At 39.6% G+C, this 24,725-nt stretch overlaps 1 protein-coding gene across 3 annotated transcripts in view; it reads left to right on the top strand.

Annotated features, from left to right (window-relative positions):
* Positions 1–24,725, top strand: part of PRCP (prolylcarboxypeptidase) — an 82,611-nt gene that overhangs the window by 24,208 nt on the left and 33,678 nt on the right. For all 3 annotated transcript variants that reach the window (XM_050755851.1, XM_050755850.1, XM_050755852.1), the window contains one exon: positions 22,693–22,833. Coding sequence is in view for 1 of the 3 variants with exons in the window: in XM_050755850.1 (XP_050611807.1) it covers positions 22,693–22,833 (141 nt within the window). In the remaining 2 variants the exon portion in view is untranslated. The remainder of the gene's footprint in view (positions 1–22,692; positions 22,834–24,725) is intronic.

Raw genomic sequence — 24,725 nt, 5'->3', positions numbered from 1 at the left:
TGGGACACATTTAAAGCAGAGTGTAGAGGGAAATTTATAGCACTAAATGTCCACAAGAGAAAGCAGGAAAGATCCAAAAATGACACCCTAACATCACAATTAAAAGAACTAGAGAAGCAAAAGCAAACACCTTCAAAAGCTAGCAGAAGGCAAGAAATAAGTAAGATCAGAGCAGAACTGAAGGAGATAGGGACACAAAAAAACCCTTCAAAAAATCAATGAATCCAGGAGCTGGTTTTTTGAAAAGATCAACAAAATTGATAGACCGCTAGCAAGATTAATAAAGAAGAAAAGAGAGAAGAATCAAATAGATGCCATAAAAAATGATAAAGTGGATATCACCACCGATCCCACACAAATACAAACTACTATCAGAGAATACTATAAACACCTCTACGCAAATAAACTAGAAAATGTGGAAGAAATGGATAAATTCCTGGACACATACACCCTCCCAAGAGTAAACCAGGAAGAAGTTGAATCCCTGAATTGACCAATAACAGCTCTGAAATTGAGGCAATAGTTAATAGCCTACCAGCCAAAAAAGTCAAGGACCAGACGGATTCACAGCCGAATTCTACCAGAGGTACAAAGAGGACCCGGTACCATTACTTCTGAAACTATTCCAATCAATAAAAGAAGAGGGAATCCTCCCTAACTCAGTTTATGAGGCCAGCATCATCCTGATATCAAAGCCTGGCAGAGACACACACACAAAAGAGCTCTAAGACCAATATCCCTGATGAACCTCGATGCAAAAATCCTGAATGAAATACTGGCAAACCAAATCCAGCAGCACATCAAAAAGCTTATCCACCACGATCAAGTTGGCTTCATCCCTGGGATGCAAGGCTGGTTCAACATATGCAAATCAATAAACGTAATCCAACATATAAACAGAACCAAAGACAAAAACCACATGATTATCTCAATAGATGGAGAAAAGGCCTTCAACAAAATTCAACAGCCCTTCATGATAAAAATTCTCAATAAACTAGGTATTGATGGGACATGTCTCAAGATAGTAAGAGCTATTTATGACAAACCCACAGCCAATATTGTACTGAATGGGCAAAAACCGGAGGCATTCCCTTTGAAAACTGGCACAAGACAGGGGTGCACTCTCTCACCACTCCCATTCAACATAGTGTTGGAATTTCTGGCTAGGGCAATCAGGCAGAAGAAAGAAATAAAGGATATTCAGTTAGGAAAAGAGGAAGTCAAATTGTCCCTGTTTGCAGATTGTATATTTAGAAAACCCAATTGTCTCAGCCCAAAATCTCCTTAAGCTGATAAACAACTTCAGCAAAGTCTCAGGATACAAAATCAATGTGCAAAAATCACAAACATTCATATACACCAATAACAGACAAACAGAGAGCCAAATCATGAGTGAACTTCCATTCACAATTGCTTCAAAAAGAATAAAATACCTACAACTTCAACTTACAAGGGATGTGAAGGACCTCTTCAGGGAGAACTACAAACCACTGCTCAATGAAATAAAAGAGGACCCAAACAAATGGAAGAACATTCCATGCTCATGGATAGGAAGAATCAATATTGTGAAAATGGCCACACTGCCCAAGGTAATTTATAGATTCAATGCCATCCCCATCAAGCTACCAATGACTTTCTTCACAGAATTGGAAAATACTACTTTAAAGTTCATATGGAACCAAAAAAGAGCCTGCATTGCCAAGACAATCCTAAGCCAAAAGAACAAAGCTGGAGGCATCATGCTACCTGACTTCCAACTATACTACAAGGCTACAGTAATCAAAACAGCATGGTACTTGTACCAAAACAGAGATATAGACCAATGGAATAGAACAGAGCCCTCAGAAATAATACCACACATCTACAACCATCTGATCTTTGACTAACCTGACAAAAACAAACAATGGGGAAAGGATTCCCTATTTAATAAATGGTGCTGGGAAAATTGGGTAGCCATATGTAGAAAGGTGAAACTGGATCCCTTCCTTACACCTTATACAAAAATTAATTCAAGATGGATTAAAGATTTAAATGTTAGCCATAAAACCATAAAAACCCTAGAAGAAAACCTAGGCAATACTATTCAGGATATAGGCATGGCCAAGGACTTCATGACTAAAACACTAAAAGCAATGGCAACAAAAGTCAAAATAGACAAATGGGATCTAATTAAACTAAAGAGCTTCTGCACGGCAAAAGAAACTGCCATCAGAGTGAACAGGCACCGTATAGAACGGGAGAAAATTTTTGCAATCTAACTGTCTGACAAAGGGCTAATATTCAGAATCTACAAAGAACTTAAACAAATTTACAAGAAAAAAATCAAAAAACCCCATCAAAAAGTGGGCAAGGGATATGAACAGACATTTCTTAAAAGAAGATTTTTTTTTTTTTTTTTTTTTGAGGCAGAGTCTTGCTCTTTCGCCCAGGCTGGAGTGCAGTGGCATGATCTCGCTCACTGCAAGCTCTGCCTCCTGGGTGCACACCATTCTCCTGCCTCAGCCTCCCTAGTAGCTGGGACTACAGGCACCTGCCACCACGCCTGGCTGATTTTTTGTATTTTTTTAGTAGAGACGTGGTTTCACTGTGTTAGCCAGGATGGTCTCGATCTCCTGACCTTGTGATCCACCTGCCTCGGCCTCCCAAAGTGCTGGGATTACAGGCGTGAGCCACCACGCCTGGCCAAGAAGACATTTATGCAGCCAACAGACACATTAAAAAATGCTCGTCATCACTGGCTATCAGAGAAATGCAAATCAAAACCACAATGAGATACCATCTTACACGAGTTAGAATCACAATCATTAAAAAGTCAGGAAACAACAGGTGCTGGAGAGGATGTGGAGAAATAGGAACACTTTTACACTGTTGGTGGGACTGTAAACTAGTTCAACCATTGTGGAAGACAGTGTGGTGATTCCTCAAGGATCTAGAACTAGAAATACCATTTGACCCAGCCATTCCATTACTGGGTATATACCCAAAGGATTATAAATCATGCTGCTATAAAGACACAGGCACACGTATGTTTATTGTGGCACTATTCACAATAGCAAAGACTTGGAACCAAACCAAATGTCCATCAATGATAGACTGGATTAAGAAAATGTGGCACATATACACCATGGAATTCTACGCAGCCATAAAAAAGGATGAGTTCATGTCCTTTGTAGGGACATGGATGAAGCTGGAAACCATAATTCTGAGCAAACCATCATCGCAAGGACAGAAAACCAAACACCACATATTCTCACTCATAGGTGGGAACTGAACAATGAGAACACTTGGACATGGGGTGGGGAACATCACACACCCGGGCCTGTCGTGGGGTGGGGGGAGGGGGAGGGATAGCATTAGGAGATATAACTAATGTAAATGACGAGATAACGGGTGCAGCACACCAACATGGCTCATGTATACATGTGTAACCTGCATGTTGTGCACATGTGCCCTAGAAGTTAAAGTATAATAATAATAAAAAAAAGAACAAAGTGAGATAACATAAAGGAGATTTATCTTTTGTTTAATATTCATCCATTTTGGGATGATCAAAAAAGAACAATTTAAAAATAGGGAGTTCTAGAAGGTACTAGGCTATGGGATGAAAACACCATCACTTGCAAATGGTTATAATTATCTTTTAATTGTAGGCTGCTAACATTATGATTTTAAAGGGAAGGAATGTCCTGTAGTAAATAGTAGTGGCAGATTATAATTATTACCCCTGAGTCAGTTTCTCTCCAAATGTGCTGCTTGGTTTTCCACTGATTATTTTTTTTCTTAGTGAAATGAGCCTTTGTGGTAAATCTTTTCTCAGTTATATTCTTTGTGGCAATTTTCCCTTGCAGAAGATCCTTTATTTAAAGGCTGTATGAAATTGTTTTTATTGCTTAAATCAGGACAGAATTGTACCTGGGGAAAATGGATCATCAAACAGCTTTTTACATTCTTCAGGGTCACATGCTGTATTAGTCTGTTTTCATGCAGCTGATAAAGAACATACCTGAGACTAGGAAGAAAAGGAGGTTTAATTGGACTTACAGTTCCACATGGCTGGGGAGGCCACAGAATCGTGGTGGGACGTGAATGGCACTTCTTGCATGGGGGCAGCAAGAGAAAATGGGGAAGAAACAAAAGTGGAAATCCCTGATAAACCCATCAGATCTCTTGAGACTTATTCACTATCATGAGAATAGCATGGTAAACGACCCCCATGATTCAATTACCTCCCCATGGGTCCCTCCCACAACATGTGGGAATTCTGGGAGATACAATTCAAGTTGAGATTTGAGTGGGGACACAGCCAAACCATATCATACCACCCCGGCCCCACCAAATTTCATGTCCTCACATTTCAAAAACAATCATGCCTTCCTAGCAATCCCCCAAAGTTTTAACTCATTTCAGCATTAACCCAAAAGTCCACAGTCCAAAGTCTCATCTGAGACAAGGCAAGTCCTTTCTGCTTATGAGCCTATAAAATCAAAAGCAAGTTAGTTACTTCCTAGATACAGTGTATGTTCAGGTATTGGGTAAATACAGCCATTCCAAATGGGAGAAAATGGCCAAAACAAAGGGGTTACAGGCCCCATGCAAGTCTGAAATCCAGCAGGCAGTCAAATTTTAAAGGTCCAAATTATCTCCTTTGACTCCAGGTCTCACATCCAGGTCACACTGATGCAAGAGGTGGGTTCACATGGTCTTAGGCAGCTCCACCCCTGTGGCTTTGCAGGTTACAGCCTCCCTCCCAGCTGCTTTCAGTGGCTGGCATTGAGTGTCTGTGGCTTTTCCAGGCTCACAGTACAAGCTGTCGATGGGTCTACTATTATGGGGTCTGGAGGATGGTGGCCCTCATCTCACAGCTCTACTAGGCATTGCCCCAGTAGAGACTCTTGTGTTGGAGCTCTGACCCCACATTCCCTTCCAGACTGTCCTAGCAGAGGTTCTCCATGAGGGCTCAATCCCTGCAGCAAACTTTTGCCTGGGCATCCAGGCATTTCCATACATCTTCTGAAATCTAGACAGAGGTTCCCAAACCTCAATTCTTGACTTCTATGCACCTGCAGGCTCAACACCATGTGGAAGCTGCTAAGGCTTGGGGCTCCCACCCTCTGAAGTCACAGCCTGAGCTCTATGTTGGCCCATTTAAGCCATGGCTAGAGTGGCTGGGACATGGGGCACCCAGTCCCTAGGCTGCACACAGCATGGGGACCCTGGGCTCAGCCCATGAAACCACTTTTTCCTCCTGGGGCTCCAGGCCTGTGATGGGAGGGGCTGCCCTGCGGTCTCTGACATGGCCTGGAGACATTTTCCCCATGGCCTTGGGGATTAACATCAGGCTCCTTGCTACTTATGCAAATTTCTGCAGTCAGCTTGAATTTCTCCTTAGAAAGTAGGTTTTTCTTTTCTACTGCATCATCAGGCTACAAATTTTCTGAACTTTTATGCTGTTTCCCTTTTAAAATGGAATGTTTTAACAGCACCCAAGTCACATTTTGAATACTTTGCTGCTTAGAAATTTCTTCCGCCAGATACCCTAAATCATCTCTCTCAAGTTCAAAGCTCCACAAATCTCTAGGGTGGAGCAAAATGCCACCAGTCTCTTGCTAATACATAGCAAGAGTCACCCTTGCTTCAGTTCCCAACAAGTTCCTCATCTCCATCTGAGAGTACCTCAGCCTGGACCTTGTTGTTCATATCACTGTCAACATTTTTGTCAAAGCCACTGAACAAGTCTCTAGGAGGTTCCAAACTTTTCCACATTTTCCTGTCTTATCCTCAGCCCTCCAAACTGTTCCAACCTCCGTCTGTTACCCAGTTCCAAAGTTGCTTTCACATTTTCAGGTATCCTTTCAGCAATGCCCCACTCTACTCGTACCAATTTACTGTATTAGTTCGTTTTCATGCAACTGATTGAGACATACCCGAGACTGGGAAGAAGAAGAGGTTTAATTGGACTTACAGATCTACAGGGCTGGGGGCCCTCAGAATCATGGCAGGAGGTGAAAGGCACTTCTTACAAGGTGGTGGCAAGAGAAAATGAGGAAGAAGCAAAAGTGGAAACCCCTGATAAACCTATCAGATCTTGTGAGACTTATTCACTATCATGAGACCAGCACAAGAAAGACTGGCCCCCATGATTCAATAACCTCCCCCTGGGTGTCTCCCACAACACGTGGGAATTCTAGGAGATACAATTCAAGTTGAGATTTGGGTGGGGACATAGCAAAACCATATCACGTGCCAAATGTAAAAATACACATATGGTTGTAATATGCTTTTGTGTGTTTTTTGTTTAATACCACAATATAAAATTGTTGTTGGTTATCAGTCATTGGGATTATTTTTTCAGTCTTTGCTGTGGTCAGGGGCTTGTACACACACCACCTTGAATCCTTGCAACCTTGTAAGTAAGTTATTAGTTTTCCCTTTTATAGATGAAGCAACTGAGGTACTGAGATATGAAAGAGTTTTCTGGAAATCACCTAGCTGGAAAGTGGCACAGTCAGCATTTCAACGTGGAACTTTCAGGTTATAGAGCTGGGCTGTTTTCACTGTGCTGAGCCAACCTTCAAAACAGTGATAGCACAGTGTGGTGGTGACTGTTCTGGAAGCTGTCATAGAATCAGAGAAAGAGCATTCTCCTTTGGGCTTGGGGTTGTCCTAGAAAACTCTGCAGAGGGGACAGCACTTGCATGAACATTTTGAGGATGAAGTAGTAGTTTTTTTTTTGTAATGATGCGAGACAGGAAGGCATTCCGGGCAGGAGGAAATCCATGTAGAGAAGCCTGGAGACTTGAGAAAGCGTATGTCCAGAGCATTTCTGGAATATGAAGTGGGAGAGGGCCATGTGGTAGAAGATGAAGCTGGAAAAGAGGGGAGCAGGGTGCCATGATGGACATTATCAGCTTCTCTGAGCTTGCCTTCACTATGGCCTTGTGTACCACTGGTTAGTTGGGTGGTGTCTCCTCTTTGCTGCCGTAACAATCACCTTGTTCTCACCCACATTCATAATGTGCATTCCTTGTGTGGAAATAATTTCTTTGCTTGCTTGTCTCCTCTGGTAGACTGTGGCCTCCTTGAGAGCAAAAAATAAGGCTTTTATCCTTGTATCCAGTGTAGCCACGCGCACAGAGTAAGCCCTCAGGAAATGGTGGGACGGTGAAAGAGCCTTGTCTTTGCTGAGGAGTCTCACTATTAATTATAGTCACCTATGTGTTTACAACTTTTCTACTTTTCAAGGTTGAGTTGGATTTGAACTGGATAATTGTAGTATCTGTTCACATTTCCTGAGGCTAGCACACCTCTGATAGAAAGAAAACGGTCTTGCTGGTAGCCCCACAGGCCTAGAGCAGAGTTAACTGGTGTAGTCTAAGTTCGGGTGAGGTCACTCGGTCTTCAGGTGTCACATCACACATCTCACTTCTCCCAGTTCAACTCAGGAGTCATTGATGTAGCAAGGCCTGTGCACATTGTGCTTTGTGCTTTGTGGGTACAGAGATTAGCCAGAAAGGGAGAGGCAGTAGGGCATGGAGGGGGAAAACACAGCCTCTCTACTCCATAGGGTTCCGCTGAAGAACAGTTGAGATTATTTACCTATAGCCCTAGTTCAGCCCTTACACTATTCACAGGGGCAGGAGGAAATAACATACCTCCTGTGGTGTGTTCAATAGATTCTAACTTTTTTTATCTGGGTTTTTTACAGTTTCACAGTTTATAGTAGTATGAAGGTTATAAGACATGCATGTATAAATAACTACAGTGCAAGGCTACATTTGAAAAGATTATAATATAGCTAAAATACCCTGAAAGCACAAAGAAGGCAGGAATGCTTCATGAAGGGAGTGGCGTTGAATAGAACCCCCAGGACCTTTCACAGGGTAGACAGCTGTGTGGATTAAAGGCTTAACTATTGCCTGCTCCAAGACTTCTTTTCTGACCACCCTATTAAAAGTCGATCTGCCTCTGTTATTCTCTATCAAAATAAAACCTGTACAACTAGTTTCCTTTTTTTCTTTTTTTTTTTTTTGAAACAGGATCTCACTCTGTTGCCCAGGCTGGAGCCCAGTGGTGTGATCACAGCTTATTGCAGCCGCGACCTCCTGGGCTCGGGTGATCTTCCCACTTCATCCTCCTGAGTGCCTGGTAGCACAGGTGCATGCCATTATGCCATGCTAATTTTTATATTTTTTGAAGAGACGGGGTTTTGCCACGTTTCCCAGGCTGGTCTCGAACTCCTTGGCTCAAGTGATCTGCCAGCCTTGGCCTCCCAAAGTCCTGGGATCACAGGTGTGAGCCACCACACCCAGGTAAAACCTGTACAATTAGTTTCTAAGTTCTTATTTGTGTGTTTGCTTGTTTGTTTTCTGTTTCTTGTTGTCTGTCGCCAGACTATAAGCCCTGTGAGGGCAGTGACCATATCTAGCTTGTTCACTGTTGTAACTCTAGTACTTATCCCATGGTAGGCACTCAAGAAATACTTACACATCCTACCAGCTCTGGGAAGTTGTTGATTATCTGGTGATGTGGTGGCAAAACCACCTGAAAGTAATCAAAGGAAGCCACTTGGTTACATTTGAACTTGCTGTTATTGTTCTGAGCTTTTTGGTTTCTGCTGAGGATATCCTTTTCCCTTCCTTTATCTTTTTTACAGCGCCGTTATCATTTAGACCGGATGAATGTGCAAAACAATGAGTAGTCTGTAGAGTGTGTCTTTAAGATAATGATAAAAAGTCCCTGGAGGACATTTTATAGTGAAATCAGGACTGCAAATTTGATGTTGGAGTTTCCAGGAGGAAAAAACTTAGACATTACTTTCCTCAGCTGCTTCCTTTTGTGGATGCTATTCATGTGGGGATTTTGTAAAGTTTAATTTTCCAGAGTGCTTTAATATCATGTATTTTTCAATGTGATAAAAAAATTATTTTAAAGCAGTCTCTGAAAAGAGGTTGTAAGTTTTCTGTTTCAGTGGTTCTCACGGTATCATTCACAGAAGATTCTCCATTTAGGAAGAAGAGTTGTATTTTAGCATTATGTTGTAATACTATATTTGTATGTGCTTTTTATTTTTTTAAAATGTAGTTTATTAATTCATCAGAGGTAACCAGTGAAGATTGTGGCTGGTTGATGTCTTTTATCTCACCAGGGTGGAACAGGACCGAAACGTTTGAGAACAATTAGTTTATTACCTTCTATCAATTTCTTTAATAGGTTTTGGAGAAAAGGGTAGCAATAGAATATGCTTTATTGACTTCTATTAAATGCTGGGGGGAGCCTGATGGCCTTGGAACTCTTTTGCTAATTTAGTGGGGTGTTTAGTGTTTACAATGCCCATAGTCAGGACCAGTGCAGAATCTGTTATACATGGGCTATGGTGGTGACTACAACTGTTCAAAAGACTTCCTTTTGTTGATTGTTGTTAAACGAATACTGCTGATGTCATATATTGAGTCCTTCTTCATTGAGATCTTTCTTGGGTGTATTACGACTTTGGAGAGTAAACATTATTATATATGTTGAATATGTAGCAATTTAAGAGCGACCTACCTTGGCTTGAAGCCTGACTTGTTCTCATAATCATGTGCCATGTGAACCTTTCAATAGCCTTCTGCTTTCTTCTCACTTTTTTTCTTTTTTCTTTTAAAAAAATTTCCTCTAGGCCATCTTCCACAGAACAGGTAAACTGATCTTTTTTTTTTTTAAATCAGAATAAGTTTTAAAACTCTTGAAGGCTTCGTATTGCCCTTAAGTTCAGACTTTCAGACTCCCTATCATAGCCCACTTAGCTCTAAGCCTCATCCAGTACCATTCTCTGTCTTGTTCATCACTGGTCTTATTGTTTCCACATTAAGCTCTTTCTGGCCTCTAGCTCTTTGTATTTTCTGTTTCTTCTTTCTAGAGTTCTTTCCTTGTCTGCCTCCTTCAGGCTTCAGTTCCATTGCCACCTCCATAGAGAGACCTTCTGTATTAGTTGCTTTGGGCTGCAGAGTATCACAAACTATGAGGCTTAAAACAACAGAAATTTATCCTCTCACTTCCAGAGACCCGAAGTCCAAAGTCAGGGTATCAGCAGGATTAGTTACTTCTTGGGGACTCCGAGGGAGAGCCTGGTCCGGGCTCCGAGGAAGAGCCTGGTCTGTGTCCTTTGCTAAGCTTCTGCTGGCTGTTGGCAGTCCTTGGCATTCTTTTGCTGGAAGCTGCTTGATTCCAGTCTCTGCTTCCATTGTCACGTGGGCCATCTTGCTTTTGTGCATCTGTGTCTTAATATGGCATTCTTCTCTCTGTGCCTCTTTGTCTCTTCTTTCTTACAAGAACACCAGTCATATTGGATTAAGGGCCCACCCCTCTCCAGCATGACCTCATCTTAACTAATGACATCTGCAATGATCCTATTTCTAAATAAAGTCACATTCTGAGGTTCTAGGAAGGACATAAATTTTGGGGGGATGCTATTCAACCCAGTATACCTACATGACTTTCAATTAAAAGTAGGCTGTGTTATTGGAGCTACACAGTAGTCCTCCCTTCTTCATGGGGGATAAGTTCCAAGACCCCCAGTGGATGCCAGAGACATTGGTTAGTACTGAACACTATATATACTATGTTTTTTTCCTATACATACATACCTATGATAAAGTTTTATTTATAAATTAGGCACAATAAGAGATTAATAAGAGATTCGTTATAATGAATAATAAATAATTATGACACATTATATGAACATGTAGTCTCTTTCTCTCTCTCAAAATATCTTGTACTGTACTCACCTATTTTCTGACGATGGTTGACCATGGGTAACTGAAACTGCAGAAAGCAAAACCATGGATAAGGTCTATAAACACACTCACAGGTTATTTATTCCTGGCCAGTGATGAGCAAGGCACTTTATTAGACCACATGTTACATATTGTACTCAGCTCTGGGCACACCATCTGTAAGAGGGAATGTTAATTAATCCAGAGTGTGAGCAGGGTTAGGAGGACTTTAGAATATAGTGTTATATGGGAAATAGTAAGAACTGGGGTTGCTCAGTTGGAGAACAGAAGATTTGTGAGGTCATCACAGCTCTTTGCAGGAGAGGTAGTATGCAAGATTGGATTGTGAGTTACATAGATCACAGGTCTGAACTCCTGTTCATGAGAAATGTGATTTTTGCCCTTTTTGGGAGGTTGAAGGGTCTTTGTCCTTTTACATTATACTATCAGATACCAGCCTCTATCTCTCAGAAGATGTGATGTAGTTATATCAGTGGTATCAGGAGAACATTTTGCATGTAGAGAAGAAACATTCAGAACAGGCCAGGTGCAATGGCTTATGCCTATAATCCCAGCACTTTGGGAGGCCCAGGTGGGTGGATCACTTGAGGTCAGGAGTTCAAAACCAGCCTGGGCAACATGGCAAAACCCCGTGTCTACTAAAAATACAAAAAGTAGCTGGGCATGGCAGGGCACACCCATAGTCCCAGCTACTCGGGAGGCTGAGGCAGGAGAATCGCTTGAACCCAGGAGGTGAAGGTTGCAGGAGCCAAATCATGCCACGGCACTCCAGCCTGGGCGACAGAGTCAGATTCTGTCTCAAAAAAAAAAAAAAAAAAAAAAAAAAAAAAAAAAAAGAAAAAGATTTAGAACAGTAGATTATAAAGGAAGAAAAACAGTAACACATCATCTTATGTTTAGCAAAACAGAAGAATATAAACTTGTAAGGCCTTGATGATGTGCAGCCTTACATTATTTTTATAAGATTATTATTGAAATGCTTATATATCATATATATGAGTTCTGGCAAGATTATTTACTCCTTAAAATAGAATAAATACAGCATAGTTTAGATTACCTTGCAAATCAGCTAACAGATTATGGCAGCATTTGTCTGTGGTGGACAGGACCTCATAGCTCTGGGTATATTCAGGCTGCATGAAGACAGGAATGACCTTAATTCTCTTGCCCCCTGTCCTCTCTCACAACCCCTTTATGACATTCTCATCCTGGTTTTATCCAACCATCGAACTTCTCTGCTCCTGCTCCTGGGTTGTGAATATCTGCTAAGCAAGCCCATACATAGGCAGATTATTGTGCCTTCCAATTCAGTCTCCAACCTCAGGAACTTTATGGAGTCTTAGGCATCAGTTTTTTCTTCCATGCTGCACTTTTACCTGTCTTTAAATCATTGCCATCCTGGGTTCTCTTTTACTATCTCTTTTAATAGATTACCTTGTCTCTTTACTTCATTGACTAAAAACTAAGGTGTTATATGACAGGCATTTTAACTAGAACCCTTTTAGTTTCCTCCCTCGATAATTAGAAACATAACTCCTGCATCCATCTGTTTCCCAGTGGAGAAGCGGTTCCTTGTTCGGCCCAAGTCAGGTCCTTCTCTTGGTGCTATTGACCCCATTCCCTCCTTGGGATCTGGCTGCATCACATATCCCTCACTTACTTATAGTCTCAACTATTCCCTCCAGTTACTTTTTGTCCTAGGGCATTTCACCTCTCCCCTGTTTCTTCCTTAAAACTCTGTTGTTGGAAACACATATTTTACACATTGATCAAATCAACATTTTGCAGCACATGTGGTTCACCAAACACTAGTATGCTGCTGAACGAGCTACTATGTTGGACATTTTACAGAAAGCTGTTTCTCAGGTAAAGTTATTGTGTCCTGGCTGACAGCCATGACTTTAAAGTCCTTTCCAGTCTTAAAAACTTTGACTTATAACCCTGTCACCAAGATTAATTATGTTTTAGGTAATATACTTTGGTAAAATGCTGATTAGCCCTTCTCTTGCACCCCCTGCAAAGATGGCCTTCTGTCTGTATTATTTGTAGTTATTTATAACTGTTTCTCCACCCAGCAGTAGGCATGCATTTCCTACTTCCTCAGCAGACCAAACTGTTGTGCGTTGCCCTTAGATTTGAGGCTTGGGTTCTCCCTTAGGCATGTGATTTGCCACGGGGCAAAAGGCACATCCAACTACAGTGTTGTGCAACTCTTCCAAAGCTGGGAACAGACCCACCCAATAAATGAACCTGCACAAACTTGACCTTCTTGGGAACTTTGCTTTCCATTCTCAGTTTTGTTTGTATACCAACTGCACAGCCACGATACATGCATGCATTCATTTACTCTCTATATATTCACTGGTCTTCTACTACATGCCAGGCTTTATTCCAGTCACTGGACAAAACAGAAAAAAGTCCCTGCCTAGTTGAGTCTATTTCCAGTGGATGTTTTTCATTCACTGTTGGTTTAGAGAAACAATATTGGATTTCAGCTAGGTTTCTTTCCTCCCTTTCTCCCTCCCTTCCTCTCTTTCTTCCTTCTTTCCTTCCTCCTTTCCCTTCCCTTCTCTTTCTTCTGTCTCTCTATACTGCTTTTTTTCTTTCCTTCCTTCCTTTCTTCCTTCTTTCTCTTCTTCTTCTTCCTTCTTTTCTTCTTCTTCTTCTTTTTCTTTCTTCTTTCTTCTTCTTTTTTTGAGATGGGGTCTCGCTCTGTCACCCAGGCTGGAGTGCAGTGGCATGATCATAGTTCACTGTAACCTCAAACTTCTGGGCTCAAGGGATCCTCTGATCTCAGCATCCTGAGTAGCTAGGACTACAGGCATGTACCACCACACCCAGGTAATATTTTTATTTTTTGTAGAGACAGGGTCTTGCTATGTTGCCCAGGCTGGTCTTGAACTCCTGGGCTCAAGTGATCCTACTGCCTTGGCCTCCTGAAGTATTGGAATTACAGGTGTGAGCCAGTGAGCCTGGCCTGGGTTTTTCTTTTTCCTTTTTTTTTTTTTTTTTTTTTGAGACAGAGTCTTGCTCTGTCACCCAAGTAGGAATGCAGTGGTGTGATCTTGGCTTACTGCAACCTCTGCCTCCCAGGTTCAAGTGATTCTCAGGCCTCAGACTCCCAAGTAGCTGGGATTATAGGCATGCATCACCACACCCAGCTAATTTTTTTGTGTTTTTATAGAGAAGAGGTTTTGCATGTTGGCCAGGCTAGTCTCAAACTCCTGGCCTCAATTTGATCCTCCCACCTCAGCCTCCCAAAGCGCTGGGATTACAGGTGAGAGCCACCGTGGCACCCGGTGAGTCTAATCTCATCTCCCATGTCTTCCCCTCATAAATGTCTTGCCGTAAAACAACAGCTCCTAATTTATGCTCATTCTGTATAGCTCATCATAGCACATGTTTTTCTTCCTTTGCTTGAAATGCTCTTTTGTACCTGAAAAAAAAAATTCTTCTCTGTGTCAAAGTTCAGCTCAAATATTACCTCCTTGGTGCAGCCCTCTGTAATTTCCACTGGCAGAGTAGTGGCTTTGGCTTCTGAGCTCCCACAGCACTTTGTATACAGAACTTAACCACACCACTGCTTGGTTGTTTACTAGCACATGAATCATTTCTCTTAGATTCCCCAGAACTTGAGAAATGGAATTGTATCTTAGTTTTTTTTTTCTTAATACCTACCTTTTAGTGAGTACTCAATAAGTATTTTTAAATGAAAGAAAAATTTAATATTAATGTGATTTAGTGCAATATAATTTACATATGACTATATAGTGAAATAGAAATATAAATATGTACCTTGTTAAATAATATATATCTTCAATAAGATTTTAAATGTTTATCAATATGCTTTTGAATTATCTTATTATACGTACAGAACAATGCATTATCCTAACTCCAGAATCCCCTTATTCTCTTTTACAGTCACTTTTCTCCTGCAATGGTAACCAATATCCTGGTTTCTGACAGCACAGATTTTGAATCCTGACTTTAAAAAGAAGGGAGATGATTGCTATGTTTCAATTATGTGAACATATATTTATTTAGAAAAGAAAGATTTAAAATAACTGGCATCTCCTCGTCTGTTTTTTATCCAAGAGTTTGGACTTGAGATCTAAGTTCCCTTTCTGTCCTAAGATTTTACGAAACTTAATTTAAAACTTAACGAACCGGGTGTGGTGGTGTGCGCCTTTAGTTCCAGCTACTCTTGAGCCTAGGAAGGAGGATCGCCTGAGCCCAGCAGTTCGAGGCTGCAGTGAGCTGTGATCGGACCACTCCACTTTGCCTGGGCCACAGAGGGAGACCCCGTCTCTTAAAGAACAAACAAAAAAACCCTAATGGTCTTTCCGACTTTACTACTTATATAAGGGCGCCCTCTAGTGGTGTAAGATTTCCTAAAATTTATATGCAGTACTTGATTACAGCAGCACTTTTTCTCTAATTTGGGAGCTTGAGCTGTGGCCAGCTAATTCTCTTAGTACAAAGCTTCCTGAGCCATGGGAAGGCAGTGATTATGTGGTGCTTTCACAGAGCTGTTTGGCCAACAGATAGAATCTCCCTCTAATGAAACACTTAACTGTTATTTGATACAACATGCTATTTCTTGATTTACTGGAGCATTTTAGGTATTCTCAAGGGCAGGATATTTTCACCTCTGTTTTAGCAGTAAAGCAAAGAGTGTTTTGGTTTCACAGCATTTTGATGACTTAGTGATTCCGCCTCTGGGGCACAGAGTTCTTGGTTTGAGGAAGGAAAGGTTATTAAGCACTGCAGAATTTTTCGAGAGGGTGTTTTCCCTCCCCATTTCGTTACTGAGCACATTTTTTTTTACTTAGATAGATGCTGTTGTGATATTTATTTATACCATTATTGAATTTATAATAGTTTCTCATATTTTCTCAAGCACTGGCTACTAATATATAACACATCTATGATAATTTTAACATTAACAAGGGAACCTCATAATCAGAAACACAAGAACCACTTACTTAGAAGGTTTGAACTGCATCAATTGAACAATTATCTATGGCTGGGCACAGTGGTTCATGCCTGTAATCCCAGCACTTTGGGAGACTGAGGCAGGCGGATCACTTGAGGTCAGGAGTTCGAGACCAGCCTGGCCAACATAGTGAAACCCTGTCTCTGCTAAACATACAAAAATTAGCCGGGTGTGGTGGTGGACACCTGTAATCCCAGCCACTAGCGAGGCTGAGGCAGGAGAATTACTTGAACCCAGGAGGCGGGGGTTGCAGAGAGCTGAGATCACGCCACTGCACTCCAGCCTGGGCAACAGAGCAAGACTCTGGCTCAAAAAGTAAAATAAAATAAAAACAATTATCTATAAAGTATCTGCCATGTACAAGGGCACTGCGGTAGCTATTGTGTTTTTGCCTTTCAAACTATCTGAGTATAGGAGGCTGGGGCACCAAATTTTCCCCATGATGGATTCTCCCATTATCATTTATTTTCTTCCCTTTCTCATTTACCATTTTCTCTTTAAATAAATTTATTTCTAAGAGTCTCATTTTTAAGATTAGAGGCATGTTAGGAAAAAAAAGCATAGGAGTCAGGGAATGCAGTTCTCTCTCCTGGTTAACACTTATAGAAGGGCGTGTAAAGAGGAGCAGTGTGTTATTACGTACAAAGATGATTGCCTTTGAAAGATATCTCGGCGAGGACTTCCACCCTTTTTGTTAAGATGGAAGCTCGACCCGTTAAGATTGGCAATGACGAGAGCATCTTTGTGGGAAGGGAGGACAGTTCCTTCTTGGACTCACCTTCCTCTTGGAGGGACTTGTTAGCATTTCCTTTGCCCCCACCACACTTTCTGGGGGATACTGTTTCCCCTTTAATTCTTTAAGTCAAATTTAATCTCCAATACTTTCTGGTATCCTCATTGTACGGATGAGTAAAGTTAGAACATTTAAGCAGGGTTTTTGAAAGGCCTTGACATAATAAAGAAGAAATAAACCAGGAGTCATCCAAGAGCCAGAGATCTGAATCATAGGATGTGGCTTCAGATCCTATGATCTGAATCATAGGATCTTGTCCTAGCTCTAGGGTGCCCGTGTGTGAGGGACAACTTAGTAGGAACCCACTCCTAGACATCCATCCTTCTCCAACTGTAGATCTAGGGCTTGTCTAAACTCCACCTTCCTGCCACGTTTTAGTCCTTCTTTGGGAACCTGTGTTCTTCTAACATAAAGGTGTCCATCCTTTCAGGGGATATCAATTGAGCTTGCCCAGAAAGTTGTCAGTATCCATTTAAGAACTCTAATGGAATGTAACCCCACAATCCCCTAATTAATATAGGACACACACATCAAATGGGAGAAAGAAGGTCTTATTTTATTTTAGCGTCTCTGCATTAGAGTTGAAAACCAGAGCACATGAAAAACTCCTTTAAGGTGCTTTGATTTATTGGAGGCATTAGTTAATTTTTTTGGTCATGTATATCTCTGGGTATACTTTTTGTATCTTTAGTAAAATTTTAGTTAACTGTTATTAGACATCTGGGTGCCTGAATAAATCCAACTGCATACTGAATTTTCTAAAACCGAAGGCTGCTGAGAAGGAGCCAATGTGATTTTGGTTTTATCAGTGGCCTAATGGAGTTAGCAATAGTAGTGTAGTAACAATTATTGTCAGGTCAGTGAAAAGACCAACATTCCACATATTCTGCAATGTAACTGTTAGTAAATGGCTGGGAGATTTGTCCTTCATTTTGCAAATTTAGGAGAAAGATACTCACTCTGAGTGTCCCCTACTGAGCGTTGAAGTTTATAGTCAGCTTTGTCTGCATGAGTATGTTATAATGCAATGAGTATAAAGATCTGGGTTTTCTTGGAGGTGGGATTGGGTAGGGGTTAAAAGCACATGAAAAGAATTACATTTGATTCCTAATTATTAGTTACATTCCCTTGGGCAAGCTATCTGACCTCTCTGAGCATCAGCCTTCTTATTTTACAACTGGGTGATGAAAGTGCCCCAGAGGGTAACTGCTGAGATGGTGAAGGGATATGTGTAAAGCAACAGCGCAGTGGCAGACACGTGGTAGGTGCTCTGTGTTATTCCCTCCCATCCCCACCTCTTCCACACACGCTGTCCCCAAGTTGCCAGCAAAACTAACAGATGTAATGTTGCTACTGATTTTTCTGTATGCAAACTTTATTCTTGAGCAGTTTTAAAGTCCAGATAGTTACTTTTGTATAATAAACATCATTTGAAGAATGGTCTCTTTTCTTCTTGCCTACCCATTCTCACAGATCTATTTCTCCTCCACGTGGTAAAGTGGGGAAGCATGCTTTGAAATTTCTTGGACCATACAAAAAATTAAAAAAAAAAATGAAATTTCTTGAGCCATATGCTAGAAAGAACTGCTGTGCATGACTAGAGAGGTTTGTTTCCTTTCCGAAGTCATACTGTGTTGTCTTTACAGTGCTATTATTTATTTTAATTGGCTCAATAAACCAAATTGCAAAAATAAAGTTCTAGCTCTGCCTCTGCCTTGTGACCATGGCCAAGTCACGTGACCTCTTCGAGCCTAATTTCTTCAGTTGAGAAACACAGATGCAATAGTTTCTAAGGCCCTTGTCACCTTTTCGTGTTGTGATTCATAAAATCTTTATTCAGGAGCCCAGAACAGGAAGTGGCATGTGGGTCCCACTTCTCAACAGCAGAGGGCATACTGCCCCTAGTGTGTCTGGCCATTAGGTATTGAAAACTATCTAGTTATCTAGCCAGAAGTTGATATCCTTGATGATAGGAAGGAGCCAAGGAAAATCTGTAAATTCAAGTTGTGCAAAGGACATTTCACTACATATTTCCAGTTGTTTAGTACCTAGGTGAAGCACTAAAAAAATGGGAGATTTTGACATTCTAAGGTCCTGTAATTCTGTGAAGAACTTAATCTGTCTCCCATCTAAGTACTCCGTGCTTAGGATTGGTGTGCAGATGGGATGGAGAGAACGAACATCTTTTAAGCATGTATATATCAGGAACTATGCCTAGTACTTTAGGTACATTTTCCCTATCCTCACAGCAATCCTTTGAATTATACGTGGTTATCCTTATTTTATACAGGAAGACACTAAGGTTCAGAGAGGTTAAGTGATTTGCCCGAGGCTTCACAGTTAGAAGAGATTCAAGTTCAGGTCTGTTAACTCCCAAGTCTGCTTTCTTGCCAGGGTTCCCCTCTCTTTTCCCCAGTCTTAACGATCAAGGCTATTGCTAGGAGCAGGAGTACCTTGGGCACGGTCACACAAGGGAATTTGGCTTTCTCTGGTTCTGAAGTTCTTGTGACCCTTGTGATTCTAGATGGAAGTGTTTCTCTGGCAAGAACTTTTTATCAGTTATATTTAGCATGACATATACAAACACATACCCATGTTTTCAAATTTGAAAATTTTAGACTGGATTATTAATGTTTTTCTTTGTGGGATGCTTTTAAAGGCTACAGCAATATCTCAGTTTACATGAAGACTCAGTTCTGTAGTCAGTGGGTGAGGTGAAAATCATTAGGGCAAAATTATCTTCAAGAATCTCATGGGAAGGTGTCTTGTTAGAGAGCCATGAGCTTCCTTTCTTTAAGTCCAACACAGTCAGTTTCTCCCCCCTGTTGAAACCTGCTGAGCTTCAAAAGGTGTTCCTGTGGTGGTTTCTCATGTTGAGTTTCAAATGATACAGTTAGCTTATATTTGGGGGTATGTTCAGTGGTAATTCAAATCTTTAGACACCAGAGTCTCATTCAGCATGGTGAGATGCTTACAGTATTTTAGCTATTCTAAAACCTAGAACAAGAGAAGGAATAACAAATTAATGTCTTATTGTGGTGCTTATGCTAACTCAGTCATTTTCAAAACTTTACAGAATCACCTGTAGGGCTTGTTAAAGCACAGTTTACTGGGTTTTACCCCCACAGTTTCTGTGATTGCATTTCCAACAAGTTCCCAGGTGAAGCTGATACTGCTGGTCCGGGGACCTCACATGGAGAACTACTGTACTAACTGAATGGAAGCAGGTGGAATCACTTGTCCGTCTTCCTTTCACTGTCTGTCTGCCTTTCTTGCCCTTTCATTTTTAGGCTGAGTGGATATAGTTGAGTTAGTTTAAGTTAAATTCAGGGACTGTAGCTCAGCCAACTCTTTATCCCACTGCTTAGCTTAGTATTTGGCCCAGAATAGGAGTTCAATAGATTCTTGTGGAGTGAAAGATTGAGTAAATTAACATGTATAATGGAAGGGTTTATAGCGCATGGACTTCATTATTACATACCTAGTCCATAAAAACTGCTTATTTTCCTGAAAAGTAGACAGTCTTTAGATCAGAATATTATGTTTTAGGACTATATATGGTGATGATCATAGATACCAGGAAGTATGCAGTTAGGTAAAGTTTTGAGACACTTGCGTTTTGGAACCTGTGGTGTGAATGGTAACTGGGTATGTAGATAGAGCTGGGTGCAGGAAGTCTCATCTGTTTTAGAATGACCTAGGAAAGTCTTACAGGGTTTACAGTCTGGTTTAGGTCAGAACTAAGCACTGTTCCTGGGAGACTGGAGCAGCACTGGAACAGCATATGTCTGATCCAGACTTGGTGCTGCATTCTCATTTCTGTCCTTCCAAAGCACTGAGGAATTCAGCCTCCATGATGCTAAAGGCTCAGTGAGACTGTACTGCAGGGTAACTCTGTAAATTCAGATAGTTGTACATGAATCTTACCATGTTGTAGTATTTGATAATTACATTTTAAATATTAAGTTAAAAAATCTCAAAGGGTAAAAAAAATCTCAAAAATATATTTAAAGTTCAGTTTAAGAAATCATTTTCATATGTAGCCAAAACAATATGATCACTTTTGACAAAATGAGCAAGTCTTTAGTACAAATTGAGTATTTGTTCTCTGAAATGCTTAGGAACGGAAGCATTTCAGATTTTGGATTTTTTTTTTGATTATGTAATAGTCATATTATAGTTACTGATTGAATATAACTAATCTGAAAATCCAGAATTTGAAATGCTCTAATGAGCCTTTCCCTTGAGTATCATGTTGGTGTTCAAAAGTTTCAGATTTGGAGCATTTGGGTTTTGGAGTTTTGGATTAGGGATGCTCAACCTGTATCATTTAATAACTAGTCCGTATTAAAATTACACATTTGTCCCTACATCTTTATTTAATATTGTTTGTTCAAACTAGGATCCAATCCAGGGTCATGTATTATGTCTGGATCTTATGTTCCTTAAAATTCATTTAATCTAAAATAGTGCTTTCTCATGATATTGCCTTGTCAATTGTCTTGTAAAATGTCCTGCCTTCAGTATCTGTTGTCCATTTAAAGTATCTTCAACTTGCTCTTTTACCTTTATATTTCCTGGAACCTGGAAATTAGATCTAAAGGCTGGATTAAGATAAAATGGAACATTTTTGGCAGGAACACATCATAGGTGATATGGGCTTCAAGTTGTGCCACATGAGGAGATACATAATCCTTGCCTGCTCTACCATTGATGATGCTAACAAAATTGATTACTAGATTAAAGTGATGACAGCCTGATCCTTCCATTGTAGTTATGTTTTCCCCTTGTGACAAGAGAGTATTCTCTATGGTATTACTCTGATACTATATGAATGTTCATTTTCATATTATCCGTTTTCCTAATGCTTTTAACACCAATTGGTAATTCTTGCCTGAATCAGTAAATTTACAGAACTGTCATTATTCTAACTCTGTCATTCCTTCTACATTAGCTGACATTTGACTAAACACAGCTCTTCTTTATTAACTGGGACTATTCGCTGCCATCAAATACAGTTCTGTTGGACAGGCAGGTTAAATGTTGAATTTTTTACTTTTTAATTCCCAATTTCAAAGTAAGGAGTTGATTTAATAGACAACTTCAATGGTGGCAAATTAACTTTTTCCTTTCTTTCCTTTTAAAAAATATTTTTGTGGATGAATGGAGTTTCATGAATTGAATGTTTCAATTAACTACAGTGATTATTCTCTTTATGTTTAATTTGTTTTTGTTTTACATTCAATTTATTAAAACGATTGCCAGTGATAGTCCCTTGTAGTTGGTTCCTACGTTCTTTAAATGTAACTCTCCATTAATTCTGAGCACTTTCTTGCTTCCTTGCACAGCAAAATGCATAGGCTTATCTTGCAGCTTTCTTGTCCCAAATGTCACTCAGCCACTTCACTAATAAGCCCTAGTTTCTTTTGGTGGGAATGGTATAGACATGAAAATCTTATAACTTAGAATGTCTGTGGTGTGCTGGGATGACAAGGTTTATGGACCTTTTCAGTAGTCTGCTTAGTTCATGAATTTTTAATATTGAAACTGTGTATAATGAAAATTCAGATAGTAGGGGAAAACTGTATTTTGAAAAATAATAGGATGTATTATATACTTAAAAATTGTTAAGGGAGTAGATTTTAAGTGTTCTTACCACAGAAAATGATAAATATGTGAGGTAATGCTTATGTTAATTAGCTCAATTTGGCCATTCGACAGTGTATACATATTTCAGAACATCATGTTATATACACCATATGTAAAATTTTATTTGCCAATTAAAAAATGCATTAAAAAATTTAAAAAGGGTTCACATTGTATTAACGATTCAATTTTAACATTATGTTTTTAAGTAGCTACTTGACTTTGTAATTGTATTTTTTCTTTCACTTTGAAAATCTTGACTACCAATAGCAAACATTGCTTTATTTTATAATACAAAGAAAATGATTTCAAAATAATATTATCAATATTACTATTAATAATAAAACAATGAAGTTTAAAATTTCTTCTGATTATTTTTGTAGTATAGATTGATTTTAATGGAAGAATTAATTACCTTTGTGTTGATCTCATTTTATTACTTTCCTTTGAAATATGTTTTGTTTATTTTGTTTTTATCACAGGTTGATCATTTTGGATTTAATACTGTGAAAACTTTTAATCAGCGGTACCTAGTAGCTGATAAATACTGGAAGAAAAATGGTGGATCGATACTTTTCTACACTGGTAATGAAGGGGACATCATCTGGTTTTGTAATAACACGGTATGTGCAGATTCATGAAATTCCAGTGCTCAATTTGACTTTTATTATGATAACTTGGAAGAAATGTTTTGCAGTATATATGACCAAGCATTACTGTTCTTAATTGTAAAGTTCTATTAAAAATAACAAAAAAATTAACTCACTAATAATAGAAAAATAGCAAAAGTACATGAATAGAAAGTTCATAAAAGAATTAAATACAGATATCCAATAAGTCTGCATATTCAGCCTTCAAGAATTACAAATGAAAAGGATAATGTACAATTTTTGGATAATTGAATTATTTCATTTTATTTTTCATGGACTGCCTGAACATCCCAGAGAATTGAATTTTGCAAGTTTTTTGTTTTTTGTTTTGCTTTGCTTTGTTTTTAAAATCCCAGCTTATTTCTAGAGTGAACAAGGATATAAGGGAAACAGGGATAAGAATGTTACTGAGTACAGTTTATTTTGATTATGGTCTCTAGAAGGTGAAAGCAAGGGCAGGAATTTTTCTATGTTTAGTGTTATATTGTCAGTGTCCAGGACATATAGAAGGTGATAAACATCTGTTAAATGAATGAATGAATAAAACCTAAACAAAGCCAATGCAAATGAGAAAAAAATATACAAATAAGGATGGGAAAAGGTAAAGTTGTAGCTACATTTTAGTTTAGCTTTCCTGTTCTACCATTTTCTTTTATTTGTGAGGGTTAAAAATAGTATATAGCCTGTTAGCTTGCTTCCCTGACTATATTTTCTATCGCCTTTTATAATGCTGAAATCCATGAACAAAACTTAATTTCAAAAGATATGTGAAAGGAAGAAATGCCCCTTTTCAACGTGTCAGTGCTGTGACGAGAAAATGTCAACTTTTTACCAAAAAACTAGTTGTGAACTACCTTAAAGTGGGGAATGAATTATGTCTTATCCCCAATGCCAACATCTGGCATGATGCTTGGTATCAGGAGGTCTCAGTAAATGTTTGTTGAACTGGTATATGAATTTAAAGTAAAGATATGAACCCAATTACGTTGTTATTGTATTTCTCATTTCTGATTATTTCCTTAGGAATGTTAAGAATCTAAGTAAGTTAGTTGAAATAAAATAATTCCCAGAGACATGAGATCCTAGGATGCCTATTGCTTTTAGATCAGTGGCAAGTGAAATCAGGACCTCCTTTCCATCAGATTCCCGTTCTGTTATTCTGTGAAATAACAGAGGCTGCCTTGTCTCTTTTCTCCTTTTGGTGTGACTTTCGTTTTATGTGAAGGCCATAGGGTAACTTCTCCTCTCCAGTGATTTTTCCAGTTTCCATTCTCTTTTATTATAGGTAGGTAGCTGTTCCTGCCTTCACTAGGCACTACTTTGACAGACACTGTGGCAGAACTTAAGGTTTGCTGGGGTATCTCTGTTCTCAGGAAGTGGTGGAAAGGAAGAGATATTCAGTGTAGGAACAGTTCCAAAGAACTGACTAGAGGCAGATCATAGAGGAGCAGATCCTGGCCCATCCCCAGGCCCAGAGACCTTCCTTTACATACCAAAACGTTCCAGTGCACATTCACTTCTGGACATTAATTTGTTCAGAGGCAGCAATCACACAGTGGTCAAGAGTGAAGGCTTCAGCCAGACTGACAAGGTTTGAATGCTGATTTCGCCACTTTGCTGTGTGACTTTGGGTAAGTTTCTTGTTCTGTGCCTCAGTTGTCTCATCTGTTAAATGGATACAGTAATAATAGTTCATGGAGTTGTGTAAAGACTTAAAGAAGATTAAGGGACTTGCAAGCACATAATGTTAAAAGATGTTGATATATTACATGAACCTCTTTTGAAAAATAAGAATACTCCTGAAATGGATCACTTATTACTTTTTGAACTAGTTCAATGAAGTTGCCTCCTCTCAAAGCCTGAAG

Source organism: Macaca thibetana, chromosome 14 (genome assembly GCF_024542745.1).
Source record: "Macaca thibetana thibetana isolate TM-01 chromosome 14, ASM2454274v1, whole genome shotgun sequence".
Taxonomy (NCBI): Eukaryota; Metazoa; Chordata; class Mammalia; order Primates; family Cercopithecidae; genus Macaca; species Macaca thibetana.
Note: the sequence above shows the minus strand (reverse complement) of the source record. Positions and strands in the feature narration are given on the sequence as shown.